Source organism: Rhinopithecus bieti, unplaced genomic scaffold, assembly GCF_001698545.2.
Source record: "Rhinopithecus bieti isolate Rb0 unplaced genomic scaffold, ASM169854v2 scaffold_33432, whole genome shotgun sequence".
In the NCBI taxonomy this organism is placed as follows: domain Eukaryota; kingdom Metazoa; phylum Chordata; class Mammalia; order Primates; family Cercopithecidae; genus Rhinopithecus; species Rhinopithecus bieti.
Window position 1 is genome coordinate 474,501 of NW_016814481.1, and position 17,955 is coordinate 492,455.

At 56.3% G+C, this 17,955-nt stretch overlaps 2 protein-coding genes across 6 annotated transcripts in view; one reads left to right on the forward strand and one right to left on the reverse strand.

Annotated features, from left to right (window-relative positions):
- The window catches only part of CC2D1A (coiled-coil and C2 domain containing 1A), an 11,925-nt gene extending 6,351 nt beyond the window's left edge, over positions 1–5,574 (forward strand). For all 4 annotated transcript variants that reach the window (XM_017851257.1, XM_017851258.1, XM_017851259.1 and 1 more), the window contains exons 12-23: positions 1,520–1,593; positions 1,670–1,728; positions 1,824–1,875; positions 1,981–2,080; positions 2,178–2,268; positions 2,913–3,050; positions 3,144–3,208; positions 4,383–4,446; positions 4,530–4,656; positions 4,776–4,852; positions 4,940–4,987; positions 5,070–5,574. In XM_017851257.1, coding sequence (XP_017706746.1) covers positions 1,520–1,593; positions 1,670–1,728; positions 1,824–1,875; positions 1,981–2,080; positions 2,178–2,268; positions 2,913–3,050; positions 3,144–3,208; positions 4,383–4,446; positions 4,530–4,656; positions 4,776–4,852; positions 4,940–4,987; positions 5,070–5,090 — 916 coding nt within the window. In that variant the 3' untranslated portion in view covers positions 5,091–5,574. The remainder of the gene's footprint in view (positions 1–1,519; positions 1,594–1,669; positions 1,729–1,823; positions 1,876–1,980; positions 2,081–2,177; positions 2,269–2,912; positions 3,051–3,143; positions 3,209–4,382; positions 4,447–4,529; positions 4,657–4,775; positions 4,853–4,939; positions 4,988–5,069) is intronic.
- Positions 5,575–5,880: 306 nt separating this feature from the next.
- Positions 5,881–12,907, reverse strand: PODNL1 (podocan like 1). 2 transcript variants are annotated; one of them, XM_017851262.1, is made up of 10 exons: positions 12,601–12,907; positions 12,207–12,428; positions 10,965–11,058; positions 10,587–10,651; positions 10,328–10,437; positions 8,953–9,109; positions 8,576–8,691; positions 7,497–8,154; positions 6,658–6,806; positions 5,881–6,581 (listed from the first exon to the last, which is right to left on the reverse strand). In XM_017851262.1, exons 1-10 carry the CDS (start codon positions 12,622–12,624, stop codon positions 6,431–6,433), a joined length of 1,746 nt encoding a protein of 581 aa, XP_017706751.1. In that variant the 5' UTR covers positions 12,625–12,907; the 3' UTR covers positions 5,881–6,430. The 2 variants fall into 2 exon arrangements, with proteins under 2 accessions (XP_017706751.1, XP_017706750.1); XM_017851261.1 differs by lacking the exons at positions 8,953–9,109; positions 10,328–10,437 and having other exon boundaries at positions 5,881–6,806; positions 12,601–12,687.
- Between the last annotated feature and the right edge of the window lie 5,048 nt (positions 12,908–17,955).

The following is a 17,955-nucleotide window of genomic DNA, read 5'->3' on the forward strand; positions in this document are numbered from 1 at the left end:
TACTGTTTTGTATTCCCATCAGCAATGAGTGAGAGTTCCTGTTGCCCTACATCCCCTCACCCCCACCCCAGTAATTTGCATTGTCTTCCATTATTATTTTTATCAATTCTATTAGGTGTGTAGTGATATTTCATTGTAGTTTCAGTTTGTGTTTCCCTAATGACAAATGATGTTGAGCAACTATTCATTTGCTTATCCATATATGTTATTAAGTATTTATTCAGATTGTTCGCACATTTCTAATTTGTTTAGCAATTATTGAATTTTTAAGAGTTTTTCATATATTCTGGGAATAGGTTCCTTTATATACACATGTTTTTTTGCAAGTGTTTTCTTCTAATCTGTTTTTGTCTCTTTCTGAGACAGTCTCACTTTGTCACCCAGGCTGGAGTACAGTGGTGCAGTCTCAGCTCACTTCAACCTCTGCCTCCCAGGTTCAAGCAATTCTCTTGCCTCAGCCTCCCGAATAGCTGGGATTATAGGCGCCCGCCACCATGCCCAGCTAATTTTTGTATTTCTAGTAGAGACAGGGTTTCACTCAGTTGGCCAAGCAGATTTCCTCAAATGATCTACCTGCCTTGGCCTCCCAAAGTGCTGGGATTACAGGCGTGAGCCACTGCACCCGGCCCATTTTCTCCACTTTCTAAACGAGGTTAGGTGCAGCCACTGGCCCTCCAGTGGTTCCCAGCTGCCCCTGGGATAACCCACATCCCTTACCCTGGCTCCCCAGTCTCCACACAGCCTGGCTCCCTGTCACCTCCTCTCTGCCTCCTGTCCCCGCTTCACTCAGCTCTGGCCACCTGGGACTCTTTTTGGTCGCTCCTACAAACCAAGTATGTTCCTACCCCAAGCCTCTGCATCAGCTATTTCTTCTGCCTTCACCCTCTTCCCCAGGTCTCCATGTGGCAGCTCCCTGTTGACATCTAGAGTCATCTATGATGTCACCTTCCCTCTGAGAGGCCCTCCCTGTCTCTCCAAGCAGTCTCTTCTGAGCACACTCCCCTCTTCCCTCTCTGCTGAGTTTTCTATTGTTTCTCTATTTAGGTACTTGTGCTCATCTGTCCACTCAGCTAGATTGAGCACAGGGTATGGGTATTTCTTGTTTAATTCTAGATCCCCAGCAGCTAGGGTACTGGCTGGCACATAGTAGGTGCTCAAGAAATATTGAGAAATGAAGGGACTATCTCCTAGCAGCTAGGGCACTGGCTGATGCTTAGTAGGACTCAAGAACTATTAAGTAAAGGGAATGTCACCTAGCAGCTAGGGTACCTAGCACACAGTAGGTACCAAATAAATATACGCGGACTGAAGAAAAGACTCAAAAGTGATCCATTGCTGACCTGAACAGAGAACTCTAGTCTGTCTGATTCTAAAATTAGCCCAGGAGCTGAGACGCCCCCAAAGGCCAGGGTCGGGTTTGTTCCCAGCCCCCACTGGAGGAAGAAAAGGCAGGTGGGCAGTGGGACTGAGGTACCTCTGTTTCCCTGCCCACCTGCCTGCCCACCTGCCCACCCGGAAGGATCTTCCCTGACCTCAGCAGCAACGACATGCTCCTCTTCGTCGTGAAGGGCATCAACTTGCCCACACCCCCAGGTGAGGGGGCTGTAGGCAGGGGTCAGGGTCATGGGGACCCCCTCTCTGCCCAGCTCTGACCCTTGTTTGCCCACAGGACTGTCCCCTGGCGATCTGGATGTCTTTGTTCGGTTTGACTTCCCCTATCCCAATGTGGTATGTGGGGAGCTGAGGAGGGGAGGGCTGCAGACTCAGTGAGCCAAAGCCAGGTCCCAGGCCCCCAAGATTTCCTGCCTCCTCTCTGGTCATAGGAAGAAGCTCAGAAAGACAAGACCAGTGTGATCAAGAACACAGATTCCCCTGGTGAGCTTCAGCTGGAAGCACCCTACCCCTACTCCCTTGCAGCAGAAGGGATGTAAGACCATGGCCTGACCCCACCCAACTTCCTCTCCCTCCTTCCCCCTGCAGAGTTCAAGGAGCAGTTCAAACTCTGCATCAACCGCAGCCACCGTGGCTTCCGAAGGGCCATCCAGACCAAGGGCATCAAGTTCGAAGTGGTTCACAAAGGGTGAGCTAGAGGGAGCCATGGCCGCTGGGTGGGCTCCAGGGGAGGGGAGCTCCTCTGAACCAACCATCCTGTCCGCACTATACACATGTACACACAGGGGGCTGTTCAAGACTGACCGGGTGCTGGGGACAGCCCAGCTGAAGCTGGATGCACTGGAGACAGCATGTGAAGTCCGGGAGATCCTTGAGGTGAGAGGTGGACATTCATCCGCATGCTCTGGTATGGCCATGCCACTCATTAACATTATTTTTTTTTTTTTTTTTTTTTTTTTTTTTTTTTTTTTTGGAGACGGAGTCTCGCTCTGTCGCCCGGGCTGGAGTGCAGTGGCCGGATCTCAGCTCACTGCAAGCTCCGCCTCCCGGGTTTACGCCATTCTCCTGCCTCAGCCTCCCGAGTAGCTGGGACTACAGGCGCCCGCCACCTCGCCCGGCTAGTTTTTTTTTTTGTATTTTTTTGGTAGAGACGGGGTTTCAGCGTTAGCCAGGATGGTCTCGATCTCCTGACCTCGTGATCCGCCTGTCTCGGCCTCCCAAAGTGCTGGGATTACAGGCTTGAGCCACCGCGCCCGGCCTCATTAACATTATTAAGACAGTTCCTGCCTTGAGCCCCCTATGAGCCTGTCTGTTGACCCAACCCCTCCCCTCAGAGGCCCAGACCTCCCTACTGCCCAGCCCTAAATACTTGCAGCACCCCACCCCATTATGATCAACTGGTATCTCAGCCATACCATGGGCTCATATTTTAGAAGCCACTCTTGTTGTCCCTGGTCCTGGCCCTGGGCCTTTAGTCACTTCTTGCTTCCCACCAACAGTTACTCCTTACCCCTATCCAGGTCCTGGATGGTCGCCGGCCCACAGGGGGGCGACTGGAGGTGATGGTTCGGATTCGGGAGCCACTGACAGCCCAGCAGTTGGAGACGACGACGGAGAGGTGGCTGGTCATTGACCCTGTGCCAGCAGCTGTGCCCACAGTGAGACCCCCCACCCCTACCCATCAGCAATCCCAGGGAGGGAAGCTTGGTTCAGGGGCCCAGGACTCACAGGACTGGTTCTCTCCTCTGAAGCAGGTTGCTGGGCCCAAAGGGAAGGCTCCTCCTGTGCCTGCCCCTGCAAGGGAGTCAGGTAACAGGTAGGTATCTGGGCCAGGGCATGCTAGAGAAAACACCCAATTCCCCTCTCAGCCCCAGCTGGACAGTTTCCCACCAGGCACAAATTGGACCATGTCCCTCTCCTGCTGCAAAACCTTTCCTGGCACCCCTTTTCCCAGAGGATCCAGTTTAAACTCCTTTGTTTGGTCTTTAAAACCTTTTATGATCTGACCATTGTCAATATATCCAGGCTTCTCTCTCCCCACTCCCTCCTGTGGTTCATGGCCATGAATAGTTTTCACTGGCCTCTGGACTTCCGTGGGTTCCAATGCCCTCAACACCCCTACGCTTTTTCCTCTGCCCACCTCTGATTCCTTCTTTGGATCCCAGCTTGGCTGTTACCTCCTCCAGGAAGCCCTCCCTGACCACTAGGCATCATAGTTTCCTGGGTGTGCAGCCATCATCCCCACTAGGTTTTGGGATCAGCAACACCGGGTGGGTATCGCCTATCTCCCACCATACCCCCAGTGCCCAAAGTGTCTTTTTTTTTTTTTTTGAAACGGAGTCTAGCTCTGGCGCCCAGGCTGGAGTGCAATGGCGCGATCTTGACTCACAGCAACTTCCGCCTCCTGGGTTCAAGCGATTCTCCTGCCTCAGCCTCCTGAGTAGATAGGATTACAGGCATGCGCCACCACACCCAGCTAATTTTTCTATTTTTAGTAGAGACGGGAGTTTCTCCATGTTGGTCAGGCTGGTCTCAAACTCCCGATCTCAGGTGATCTGCCTGCCTTGGCCTCCCAAAGTACTGGGATTACAGGCATGAGCCACCGCGCCCGGCCTTTTTTTCTTTTTTTTTTGAGACAGGATCTCGCTCTGTCGCCCAGGCTGGAGTGCAGTGGTGCGACCTCAGCTCACTGCAACCTCCACCTCCCAGGTTCAAGCAATTCTTCTGCCTCAGCCTCCCAAGTAGCTGGGACTACAGGCGCCCACCACCATGCCCGGCTAGTTTTTTTTTATATTTTTAGTAGAGACTGAGTTTCACCATATTGGCCAGGCTGGTCTCGAACTCCTGACCTCGTGATCCGCTCGCCTCTGCCTCCCAAAGTGCTGGGATTACAGGCGTGAGCCACCGTACCTGGCCCAATGTGTCTTTTTAATTAACAGGGTTGGGTGGGGGGAATCTCTGCAGTCCCTTATCCTTCCTCCACCCCTTAGATCAGCCCGGCCCCTGCATAGCCTCAGTGTGCTGGCCTTTGACCAAGAGCGTCTGGAGCGGAAGGTGGGTATCCGTCCTGCCGGGCTCCATGGGGCAGGACTGGGGAGTCCTGGCGGGATCTTCACAGGCCCCTCTGTATCCTCTAGATCCTGGCCCTCAGGCAGGCGCGGCGGCCGGTGCCCCCAGAAGTGGCCCAGCAGTACCAGGACATCATGCAACGCAGCCAGTGGCAGAGAGCACAGCTGGAGCAGGGGGGCGTGGGCATCCGACGGGGTAGGGGTTCGGAGATGGGCATCTGGTGGGGGATGGGCTTGGGGATGGACACAATACAGGAGGGTTGGGGGCAGCGAGACCCCACCCTAAGCCCCCATCCCCCCACCATCCATTCTCAGAATATGCAGCCCAGCTGGAGCGGCAGCTGCAGTTCTACACGGAGGCTGCCCGGCGCCTGGGCAATGACGGCAGCAGGGTGAGCTGGGCGCAGGCTGGGTGGGCGCTGGGCAGCGGGCAGGGCGGGACCTGCAGGGACTACCTGCTGAATGCCCATCCCCCACAGGAGGCTGCAAAGGAGGCACTCTACAGGCGGAATCTGGTAGAGAGTGAGGTGAGCAGCTCAGGAGACGGGGTGGTTGGGGGATCACTGTGGTCGTAGCCCACCCCGGTGACCCCACGGGCCTCTCTCCCAGCTGCAGCGGCTCCGCAGGTGAGGAGCCCGTGGGGCGGGCAGCCCCTAGAAAGCGGGCAGCAGGCCCCGACACCGGGAAGAGCCGACACAGCCACGGACCAGACAAGCAGACAATCAGCGGACAATCGGTTCTGGACTCGCCCCTCATCCGGGCCTTCAGCCCAGCCAGAGCCTCTGTGGCTGTGGGTGTGGGGAACGATCCCTGCCAGCCAGTGTATTCCCCTCACCCAGGCCTGGGTGGGCCCCAGAGAGTCCTGTTTGCACAGCCCAGGGGAGTCCGGCTTCTGGCCCACCCCGGAGCAGGGAGGGTGGCTGGGACCAAGCCCCGAGAGCCCCTGCAAGCACTTTACTTCCTGTCCTTCCCCGGCCTTAACCCCAAAGCCCTCCTGCACCCCAAAGAAGCCGCTGAGGCTGGCCGAGCCCCACTGTCTCCCCAGGGGCGTCGACCTGGCCCAGCTGGGTCCCCAGGGCCAGCACATGGAATAAAATAGCCAGGGCCACACTCAGCCCAGCTCTGTCCTGTTTGTTGCTCGGACCCTCGGTGGCCAGGCTAGGTCTCCCCACTCACCCCCCAGTTCCCCTGGAGGTAGAAGGGGAGGTGCCTGTTAGGGGAGCAGGTTTGGGGAGGGGCAGTGTGCTTGTGAAAGGCGCTTTTTTTTTTTTTTTTTAGAGACGAGTTTCCCTCTGTCTCCCAGGCTGGAGTGCAGTGGCACAATCAGCTCATTGAAGCCTCCGACTCCTGGGCTCACGTAATCCTCCTGCCTCAGCCTCCTGAGTAGTGGATTACAGAAGGTCACCACCATACATCCAGCTTGAAGGGTGCATTTCATTCCCATGCTTGCTGTGTGGGGGGATACATGTGAGGGGGCCTGTATCTGTCACCCAGTGTTTTTTCAGTGGGTGGCCTTGGGCGTCCCTGCAATCACACGTGGCTGGGTCGCACAGGGTGCTGTTTGGTGACCCCAGTGTATGCCTTAGGACCTCAAAATTCAGTCCTGACCCACTTAGCATCCCAGAGCCTCAGTTTCCCCAGCTGGACTGGTTGTGGGGAGGAGTCTGTGGACAGAGCCCCCGAAGGGTGCTTGGTCCGTGCTGAGCACTGGAAGGGTTTGGCTTTATTGTTGCTGCCTCCATCCGTGTTGGGAGTTTGGGGTAAGGCGTGTCCTGCCAGGTCAGCGTGGTCTGTGAGCCTGGAGTATGCCAGCTGCGTGCCTCGGTGCCTTGGCCAGTGCCAGGCAGAGCAGGCCCAACCCTGGAGGCCCAGGAGAGCCAGACAGAGGGCCCACGGTGGGTGTTGTCTCTTCAGTCCGCGGCCCAGCGGAGCCCCAGGAGTCTGGGCTGCTCTGCTGGACCTCTCCAGGATCAGGGGCCCCCTGCCCGTGGCCCACGTGGGGTGGTGGGAGGCAGCTGGATCAGGACCTGCTCCGGATTCCCTGCTGTGTCCACCACGCGCAGGTTTGGGAGCCCCAGGAAGGCCTCGGCCGCGATGCTCGTCATGTGAAGCCTGTTGGCCCTGCACAGAGAGGCCGTCGTGACCCTCCCAGGCCCTTCCCTGCCCACCTCCACCCCTCCGGCCACCCTTGGGGCACCTGAGGAAGAGGGCATGCAGGCGGGGCGTGCTGAGGAAGGCCTCGGGGCCCACGTGGCCGATGCGATTGCCCTCAAGGTGCAGCTCCTCTAGGGCCTCAGGCAGGTCCGGGGGCACAAAGGACAGCTCGTTGTGGCTGAGGTCCAACATCTGGGCAGGGGGTTATAGATGGCGTTGTGGCAGCCACAGGCCTGAGCCACTCAGCTCAGCCAGCCCCCAACCTCTCTCCTTGAAAGTCTCCTGCCTCCTTCATACCAGCCTGTCCCTTCTGCCCCCACCCCACATGACTGCCAAATTTCTCCCCTCTGCAGTGGTAAACTAAAGCCCTTACCGGGAAGGCACAGACAGATGGGTCCCCACTTGATTAAATGATTCAGTTATTGAATCGCACCATACCTCTCTCATCACTTTTTTTTTTTTCAAGAGAAGGGTCTTGCTCTGTTGCCCAGTCTGAAGGGCCGTGGCCCGATCATGGCTCATTGCTGCCTCAAACTTATGGGCTCAAGCAATCCTCTCGCCTCAGTCTCCTGAATAGCTGGGACTACAGGCATGCAACACCATGCTTGGCTAGGTTTTTTTGGTAGAGATAGGCTCTTGCTATTTTGCCAGGCTGGTCTCAAACCCATAGCCTAAAGCAATTCTCCTGCCTTGGCTTCCCAAAGCACTGGGATTACAGGCATGAGCCACCTCACCCAGCCTCCTCATCACCTTCTAACCCACTCTTACCATTTTCTTGTTCTGATTGCTTGACCAGCTAACTAGAATGTTTGGGATGTGGCAGTGCAGGCAGGGGGATGGAGGGGCCCTGGGGATAGTGTGGCTAACCAGCCTGTGCCTGACCTGGAGGGCTTGGAGCTCATGCCAGGTGCCTGGCCCGATGTCACCGACCCGGAGCCGGTTGTGCGCCAGGCTGAGCTCCTGCAATTGGTCCAGGCCGGTCAGAGGTTCGGGCTCGAGCATCCGCAGCTGGTTGCGTTGCAGCCGCAGGGTGTGCAGGCCAGTGGGCAGGCCCATGGGCAGCCGGGTTAGCTGATTCCCCGCCAGGTCGAGGCTGCGCAGGGCGCGCAGCCGGCGGAAGGCCCGGTGGTGCACGCGGGCGCTGGTCAGGCGGTTATAGGCCAAGTTAAGCTCCATCAGGCCTGGTGTGGCGGCCAGGTCGCGGGCACCCAGCGTGGCCACGTGGTTGTGGGGCAGCACCAGGGCGCGCAGGCGGCGGGGCAGGGCCAGGGGCACGCGGTCCAGCCCATTGCCATAGAGGTGCAGTGTGTGCAGGCCCCGCAGCGGCCGCAGAACCCCAGCGGGCAGCCCTGAGCTCCCCAGCTGGTTGTGCTGCAGCAACAAATAGCGCAAACCACGCGCCCCGTGCAGCCGAGCCGCCTCCACCTGTCGGATGCGGTTGCGGCCCAGGTGCAGGATAGCCAGGGTCCGGGGCAGGCCGGCCGGCACGGTGGTCAGCTGGTTATGGGAGAGATCCAGGTATTCAAGGCTATGCAGCTTGCTGGTAGGAGAGAGGGTCGGTGTCAGGTGGGGCACTTGGAGTGGGGTGCCTGACAGATTTTGGCGGGGAGGTTGGGGGGTGGTCCTGAGACAGATTTAAGCTGGAGATTTCAATTTGGGAGTGATGCGTTGAGAGAGCTGGGTGGGAGGTAAACTTGGGGTGCTCAGGGCAGATTCCAGCCTGAGAGTTAGCTACGGGGGTGACCAGGGTAGAGGCGAGATGGAAATGCATGTGAGACTTACGATGTCAGTGCAGGGCTGTGGGGAACAGGGACACCTACCCAGTGCTCTGCCAAGCCCAGTGAACAGCAGACACTCAGTAAATGAGGCCGTGGCTTAGGAGCCATCCAGGGAAGGGGGACTGAAGGTTGGGACCCCCGACTGTAAATTCTCAGCCCCTTCTGTCTCCTACCATCCTGTACCTGAAGGTGGTGGCATCCAGGCCGCTGTCGGTCAGCTGGTTGTGCTGGAGGTAGAGCTCCCGGAGTTGAGTCTGGCGGCTCAGGGCTCCTCGGGGCACCTTGGAGATGAGATTGTTCTGGAGAAGGGAGAAGAGACTGAGACCTGAGTCTGGGATGAGGGCAGCGGGAAGCCACAGAAGGCTCTTGAGTAAGGGAGTGACGGGGAGCTTGCCTTGAGCTCAAAGCGATTTCCAGTAAAGTGATTCAAAGAAAGATAACTCCGACCACTGGAATTCTGAGGGGCAATTGGGAAGGATGGAAAGCTGGGAACTGGAGGGGTCCCCCCTGGAAAGAGATGAAGGGAGTCTGGCCCAGGGTGGGACCTACAGCAGGGCTACCTGCAGGTGGAGCCGCTCAAGTGAGGGTGGCAGGCTGGGCGGCAGGTAACTGAGCCGGTTGTTGGAGAGGCTGAGGGTGGCGACAGCCTCGGAGCCGCGGAAGGCGTCAGGGGGCAGGCCAGCGTTGCTCAGCTGGTTGTTGTGGAGGTACACGGACCTGAGGAGAGCCAGGCTCCGGCCACCAGCCTGCCCCTCGCCTCCCACCACCCTGCTCCCACACCATACTCTGCTCAGCATCGCCTTCAGAGTGTGTGTGTGTGTGTGCATGTGTAGGGTCTGTGTGAGAGTAATTGTGCATGTGTGCATGTGACTGTGTGTAGGTGTGCAGGTGAGTGTATGTGTTGTATGAATAGATGTGTGTGCATGTGTGTGAGCAGTGTGTATGTGTAACGAGTGTGTGCATATGTGGAGTGTGTGTGCACGTGTGATTGTAAGAGTGTGTGGGTGTGCATGTGTGTATACGCAAGTGTGTGCTATGTGCCTGTACATAAGTGTGTATGTGTGTGTGTTTATGAGTGCGCAACTGTGTGTGTATATATGCATGTGCAAGAGTGCGTGGGTGCATGTGTGTACATATGTGCATGAGTATGTGCCTGTGTGCATGTGATTGGAAGTGTGTGCAGGTGTGTATGTGAGTCTGTGTGTGTGCTTGTGTGAGGATGTGATTGTGTGTGCATGCATGAGTGTGTGCCTGTGTGCATGTGATTGGGTGTGCAGGTGTGTATGTGAGTCTGTGTGCTTGTGTGTGCACGTGATTGCATGTGTGTGCATGAGCATGTGTTCATGTGGTTGTGTGTGCAGGTGTGTATGTGAGTCTGTGTGAGAGTGTGTGTGTATCCCTGCACACACTGTCTCCACCTCAGTCTGGAGTTCTGACACAGCATACAGGGCCCTGTCTCCCGCCTCACTCTCCTCCCAGGGTAGAACTGTGCCCTCCTCCCACTCCCCAAGCAAGGGATCTGCCCCCAGTTAAGCCCTCCAGGGCAAGGCATTTTTTTTTTTTTTTTTAATTTTGAGACAGAGTCTCACTCTGTCACCCAGGCTTGAGTGCAGCGGCACGATCACCTCTCACTGCAACCTCCACCTCCCAGGTTCAAGCAAGTGTCCTACCTCAGCCTCCTGAGTGGCTGGGATTACAGGCATGTGCCACCACACCCAGCTAATTTCTGTATTTTATGTAGAGACTTGGCCAGGCTGGTCTCGAACCCCTGATCCCAGATGATCCTCCCACCTTGGCCTCCCAAAGTGCTGGGATTACAGGAGTGCGCCACTGCGCCCGGCCGAGGGCAAGGTCTTAACTCCCTCATTGCTCCTAGAGCCAGGCGTGACCCAGACGTATCTGAGGCCTGGGGGCCTGGGCTGGGCCAGGGCCTACCTGAGTGCCGGCTTCTCCCCAAAGGTGAGGGGGAAGATCTCCATCACTTGGTTGGCAGCCAGATCCGCAACGCGGAGGGACCGGGGCAGAAACTGAGGGGCCACTGAGAGCTGTAGGGACACAGCCCACAGCCGCACTGGTCCTGGTGCGCCCTGGCCCCACCCCTTCCCCAGCAGAGCTGTCCCCTCCACACCCTGGGCTGTGTGACCGAAGCTGCACCCTCCCTGGGCTCAGCCTGCGGGTGGGGCTGGGGGCTCACCTTGTTGTGAGCCACGTAGATGTGCTGCAGCTGGGTGAGGGACTCGAAGGCCTCGTCAGGAAGGCCTGGGAGAGTGGGGGGGCAGTGAAGGCCTGGTCTTGGGTGGAGGGGGAGTCTGGGCTCCCAGCTGCCTCAGGGCTCTGGGCCGGGAACTGGCAGAGCCTCCCCAGGCCCTCAGATCCCCTCCTCCCCATCCCTACTCAAAAGCCACAGCCCCCAACCCCCACCCCAGCCCCTGCATTTCCATCCTGCTCAGCAAAGGGCAGTTCTGGGAACTGCGACAGAGCTGCCCGCAGACGGGGCGGGGGAAGGGGATGGCAGCTGAGACCTCGGGCAGTCCTACAGCCCCAGAGAGGCTGCCTCCCTCTGCCCCCTCACCTTCTGAGGAGATGAGGTTGTTGTGGAGGTTGAGGGTTCGCAGGCCACTGAGGCGGGACAGCTCATTGTAGGGGAGTTCCTGGAGCTGGTTGTTCTGCAGGGCGAAAGTTGGGGTGTTCACACCTGTGACCCCATGACCAAGTGACCCCAAGCACTGATTCTCAACTTCCCATCAGCCCAAACCAGCCTCATCCCATCATCACCCCCACAGTTGATCCTAAACACCCCATCATCCTGACCGGTCTTGTAACTGCCAAGATGTCAAACCCCAAACCCGCACAACCGACCCCAAATGCGCCATCACCCCACAACCGACCCCAAGTCCCCCAACACCCCCACAATCAACCCCAAAAGTGCCATCACCCCCACAATCGACCCCAAATGTGCCATCACCCCACAACCGACCCTAAATACGCCATCACACCCACAACCGATCCCAAATGCGCCATCACCCCCACAACCGCCCCCAAATGCGCCATCACCCCCACAACCGCCCCCAAATGCGCCATCACCCCCACAACCGCCCCCAAATGCGCCATCACCCCCACAACCGCCCCCAAATGCGCCATCACCCCCACAACCGCCCCCAAATGCGCCATCACCCCCACAACCGCCCCCAAATGCGCCATCACCCCCACAACCGCCCCCAAATGCGCCATCACCCCCACAACCGCCCCCAAATGCGCCATCACCCCCACAACCGCCCCCAAATGCGCCATCACCCCCACAACCGCCCCCAAATGCGCCATCACCCCCACAACCGCCCCCAAATGCGCCATCACCCCCACAACCGCCCCCAAATGCGCCATCACCCCCACAACCGCCCCCAAATGCGCCATCACCCCCACAACCGCCCCCAAATGCGCCATCACNCACCCCCACCATCGACCCCAAATGTGCCACCACCCCCACCATCAACCCCCAATGCCACAACATCCCGATAACCCCAAACTCCCCATCACACCGACTCCAAACAACACTATAACCGCCGGGATGTTGACCCTAACACCCACTAACCCTCAGTCCCCAACAACTTCCAGCATGTCCACACTCACCCCTCTCACCTGGGACATGCAGAGCCAATTTGCCAAGGCAAAGCTCCATCACAGCCAGCTCCGCGCCGCCCTCCCGCACGTGTGTTCCTACACCCCACCACGCTCCTCAGCCCCAGGGCACCCCTCCAGCTCCCCTCACCTCTGGGTCTCAGCCCTGGGTGCCCCCACTCCCCTCCCTGGGCCCCACCTGCAGGGAGAGGTGCTGAGCGGCTCTGGTGATGTTGTCCGGGAACACCCGAAGGTCCAAGCCATCACAGTCCACAGTGTCGACTCGGGGGCAGGAGCAGCGCGGGGGGCAGGCCCGGGGTGGGGGCTGCGAGCTCTCCCCAAGGTGGGGGAAGGCAGCGTCCTCCATGCCAGCCACGGGCAGGGGGCCCGGCAACAGCAGGAGCAGCAGCAGGCTCAGCCACTGTGGGGAAGGGAGGGTCAGCGTGTCTCCAGGCTGGGCGCGGGGTCGCCATGGTGACTGGAGCATCCCCTCCTCGGGGAGGGTCTTAGTGGGGAGGCAGTGGCCAGTTGGCAGAGTGGGGGTGGGGAGGCAGGCAGGCCCCACCCTCAGACCCTCCCGTGCCCCACCTTACCATGGCCAGCCCTGACTCTGCCATCTCGCCCAAGCTGCTGACCAGGACTCCCTAATGGAAACCAGGCGGTCACCTCCTGGAGTCTCTGCTGTGGCCACCACTGCCCCCCATCTCCAGACCCAGGCCACCCCCCCACAACAGCCTGTTCTCCCGGGGCTTTGGGGGAGCTGGCCCACCCCCTTCCCCGCCCTGGGGAGGACGGGCAGGCGGCCGGATGGGGTGGTGAGGACAGGCCAGCCCATCCCCTTGGTCCCCCCCTCCCCGCCAACAACCACCCCATCTCTGCTTTCGTAACCTCAGCCAGCCTGGGCCGGGCCACAAGAACAAGGAATGTTTGGGGAAAAGCTGAGATTCGTCCTGTCTGGTATTTGGGACGACCGCAGGAGTAGGGGTGGGGATGGAGGGATGGGGGGAGCTTCGGGGCACAGGAGAGTTCCCAGAAGCAGGGGCGGGCAGCAGTGAGGGATTAGAGAGGCCTGAGGTTAGCCTGGCAGTCCAGATGCCAGCCTGGGAGCTCCTGACCAGGTCTGCTGCCTGGCACCCATATCCCCTCTGCTGGCTGATCTTGCTCCAGACACCCGCCCCCTCCTCCCCTGACAAATGGCCACAGCCGCCTGGAAGGAAATTACATATATCCAGGCATCAGCCTGGTGGTTAAGAGTGTGAGCTTGGTGCCAGCCTGCCTGGGTTTGAACCTGGGCTGTGCCACCTCTCAGGGCCTTGGTTTCCCTCTCTGTCAAGTGGGGTAACGGTTGGCTCACCACCCCATACTCCCCCAGTGTTGTAAGGATTATATGAAGTGTGCATTCAGAACAGTGCCTGGCATATCCCACGGCTTTCGCACCCGTGGATGGGGACGCCAAGCTGGTCTCCACCTAAGCTCAAATCTCCCAGACCCATCACTTAGCAACAGGGCGGCTTCAGACAGGTCCTTCTCCTGCCCAGACCTCAGCTTTCCCACACATAAAATGGAATTGACAGGCTGGGTGCTGTGGCTTATATCTGTAATCCCAGTGCTTTGGGAAGCTGAGACAGGAGGATCTCTTTTTTTTTTTTTTTTTTTTTTGAGACAGAGTCTCACTCTGTCACTCTGTCACCTAGGCTGGAATGCAGTGGCGCGATCTAGGCTCACTGTAACCTCCACCTCCGGGGATCAACTGATTCTCCTGCCTCAGCCTCCTGAGTAGCTGGGATTATGGGCGCCTGCTACCATGCCCAGCTAATTTTTGTAGTTTTTGTACAGACAGGGTTTTGCCAAGTTGGCCAGGCTGGTCTCGAACTCCTGACCTCAGGTGATTTGCCCACCTCAGCCTCCCAAAGTGTTGGGATTATAGGTGTGAGCCACTGCATCTGGCTAGGAGGATCTCTTGAGGCCAGGAATTTGAGACCAGACGGGGCAATATAGTGAGACCCTGTCTCTAAAAATAAATTAAAAAAAAAAATAGTCTGGGCTGGGCTCTGTGGCTCACACCTGTAATCCCAGCACTTTGGGAGGCTTAGGCAGGTGGATCACCTGAGGTCAGGAGTTCCAGAGCAGCCAGGCCAACCTGGTGAAACCCCGTCTCTACTAAAAATACAAAAATTAGCTAGGCATGATGACACGCGCCTGTAATCCTAGCTGCTCCAGAGACTGAGACACGAGAATCGCTTGAACCTGGGAGGTGGAGATCACATCACTGCACTCCAGCCTGGGCAACAGAGCGAGACTCTGTCTTAATAATAATAATAATAATAATAATAACAACAATAATAACTAGCCTGGTACAGTGGTGCACACCCATAGTCCCAGCTACTCAGGAGGCCAAGGCAGGAGGATCACTTGAGCCCCTGGGCTCAAGTTTGAGGTTATAATAAGCTATGTGCCACTGCACGCCAGTCTGGGTAACAGAGTAAAACCCTGTTTTTAAATAAAGAAAAAAAAAGGAGGGGGGGAATGGCAAACCCCCTCCCTCAAAGAGCTGTCTTGAAGCAAAATGAGGGAGTGGGTAGAACATTTTAAGAATGGTGGCTGGGTGTGGTGGCTCACGCCTGTATAATCTCAACACTTTTGGAAGCTGAGGCAGGAGGATGGCTCAAGCCCAGGAGTTCGAGACCAGCCTGGGCAGTAATGGTGAGATCCCGTCTCTAAAAACATTTTTTTAAAACTTAGCGGGAGCCAGGCACAGTGGCTCACACCTGTAATCCCAGCACTTTGGGAGGCCGAGGCGGGAGGATCAGCTGAGGTCAGGAGTTCAAGACCAGCCTGGCCAGCATGGTGAAACCCCATCTCTACTAAAAATACAAAAATTAGCTTGGCGTGGTGGCACGTGCCTGTAATCCCAGCTACTCTGGAGGCTGAGGCAGGAAAATGGCTTGAACCCGGGAGGTGGAGGTTGCAGTGAGCGGAGATCATGCTACTGCACTCCAGCCTGGGCTACAGTGTGAGACTCTGTCTCAAACAAAACAAAACAAAACAAAACATAGCAGGGCATGGTGGTGCTTGCCTGTAGTCCCAGCTACCAGGGAGGCTGAGGTGGGAGGATCACACGAGCCCAGGTAGCCATGTTCATACTACTGCACACCAGCCTGGATAACAGTGAGACCCTGTCTCAAAAATGAATAAATAAATAAAAATAAAAGTATAGTGGCCGGGCGCGGTGGCTCGTGCCTGTAATCCCAGCACTTTGGGAGGCTGTGGCAGGCGGACCATGAGGTCAGGAGATCAAGACCACGGTGAAACCCCGTCTCTACTAAAAAAAATACAAACAATTAGCCAGGCGAGGTGGCGGGCACCTGTAGTCCCAGCTACTCGGGAGGCTGAGGCAGGAGAATGGCGTGAACCCAGGAGGTGGAGCTTGCAGTGAGCCGAGATTGCTCCACTGCACTCCAGCCTGGGCAACAGAGCAAGACTCTGTCTCAAAACTAAACTAAAATAAAATAAAATAAATATTTTTTAAAAAGTATAGTGTTGGCCGAGTGCGGTGGCTCACAACTGTAATCCCAGCACTTTGGGAGGTCAAGTCGTGTGGATCACCTGAGGTCAGGAGTTTGAAACCAGCCTGGCCAACATGGTGAAACCCCATCTCTACTAAAAATACAAAAATTAGCTTGGCGTGGTGGCACATGCCTGTAATCCCAGCTACTCTGAAGGCTAATGCCGGAGAATCACTTGAACCCGAGATCTGGAGGTTACAGTGAGCCAAGATCACACCACTGCACTCCAGCCTGGGCGACAGTGAGACTCCGTCTCAAAAAAAAAATAAAAAAATAAAAAAAGTTTAGTGTCTGCTCAGCTTGGGAGTGGCCAAGGCCCTGAGTTGGAGTCTCCCAGAAGTAGAGCTTGAGACAAGGATTGAGTGTATTTATCCCAGAGAAGGCAGGCCGTGATACAGGGGAGGGAGGAAGTGATCAAGAAACAGTGACTGGGCGCCGTGGCTCATGCCTGTAATCCCAGAATTTTGGGAGGCTGAGGTGGGCAGATTACCTAAGGTCAGGAGTTCAAGACCATCCTGGCCAACAAGGTGAAACCCCGTCTCTTCTAAAAATACAAAAAAACTAGCCAGGCGTGGCAGCAGGCACCTGTAATCCCAGCTACTCGGGAGGCTGAGGCAGGAGAATCTCTTGAACCTGGGAGGTGGAGGTTGCAGTGAGCCGAGATTGCATCACTGCACTCCAGCCTGGGTGACAGTGCGAGATTCCATCTCAAAAAAAAAAAAAAAGTTAAGAAACACGGGCCCAGAGAGGTGGTTATTTGTTCATGTTTCCTAGGGCTGTGTGACCTCCTGAGAATCCCACTTCGTGGGGTGAGACAGGAGACGGGTCTTAGTTTTCGCCAGAAGAGAACAACAGGTCCTATCTCAAGTACTCCCCATGGGATGGATGGCCATTAGCTTGGACATTGGGTGGAGGTTCCTCAGTCTCGTTAGCAGAGTAATGGGGTAACCCTAGGGAGACAGGACTACTGTACCAGTCCTAGTCCCCAGGGAAGCAGCAATAAGAACCAAGATATTTGAGTTCCTGGCAAGCCTCTTTTCATTGCAAAGGGAGAACCCAAACTGAACTAGCTAATACAAACAAGGGCATTTATTGGTTCATGAACAGAAAACCTGTATCATTCAGGCACAGCTGAATCCAGGGGCTTCAGTGATATCTTTTAGATGAATTCTTTCTTGAACTCTGAACTCTACCTGCAGGCTTCTGCATGTGGTGCTAAGATATTCCCAGAACCAACAGGCGTTCTTCCCTGACTTCAGCAGAAGGCCTCAAACTTAAATCTCATTGGCCTAAATTTGGTCATATGTCCATCCAGAACCAATCCCTGGGGGCCAGAGGGATGGAATGTGCTGATTGGCTAGGAACCTAACCATTGCTCCGGTAAATAACCCACTGGCCTTATCTCCCTGCAACAAACTCCCCTTCTGCCACCGTGTCCTGTCCAGTCCTGCCCATTCCTGCCCAGCTCTGCACTACCCAGCAGGGGCCTCTGCAGGGATAACAATGGACTATGGTCCATCAATGTAGTCCCAGTATCCAGCATGGAGCCTGGCGTAATCAGTATTTATTATTTATTATAATCAGTATTTATCCGGCCGTGCACCCGGAATGCTGACACCCGTAATCCCCGCACTTTGGGAGGTGGAGAAGGGCAGATCATATGAGGTCGGGAGTTTGAGACCAGCCTGGCCAGCACGGTGGAAGAAACCCCATGTCAACTAAAAAAATACAAAAAAAAAAAAAAAAAATTAGCTGTGTATGGTGGTGTATGACTGTAATCCCAGCTACTCAGGAGACTGAGGCAGGAGAATCGCTTGAGCTCAGGAGGCACAGGTTGCAGTGAGCCGAGATCACGCCACTGCACTCCAGCCTGGGTGACAGAGCAAGACTCTGTCTTAAAAAAAGACAGAAAGGGCCGGGCACGGTGTCTCACACCTGTAATCCCAGCACTTTGGGAGGCTGAGGCGGATGGATCACCTAAGGTCAGGAGTTTGAGACCAGACTAAGGTCAGGTTTCTCAACATGGAGAAACCCCGTATCTACTAAAAATACAAAATTAGCCAGGCATAGTGGTGCATGCCTGTAATCCCAGCTACTAGGGAGGCGGAGGCAGGAGAATCGCTTGAACCTGGGAGACAGAAGTTGTGATGAGCAGAGATTGCGCCATTGCACTCCAGCTTGGGCAACAAGAGTGAAACTCCAAAAAAAAAAAAAAAGAAAAGAAAGAAGGAGGCCGGGCGCCGTGGCTCAGGCCTGGAATCCCAGCACTTTGGGAGGCCAAGACAGGCGGATCACGAGATCAGGAGATCGAGACCATCCTGGCTAACACGGTGAAACCCCATCTCTACTAAAAATAAAAAATTAAAAAAAAATTAGCCGTGC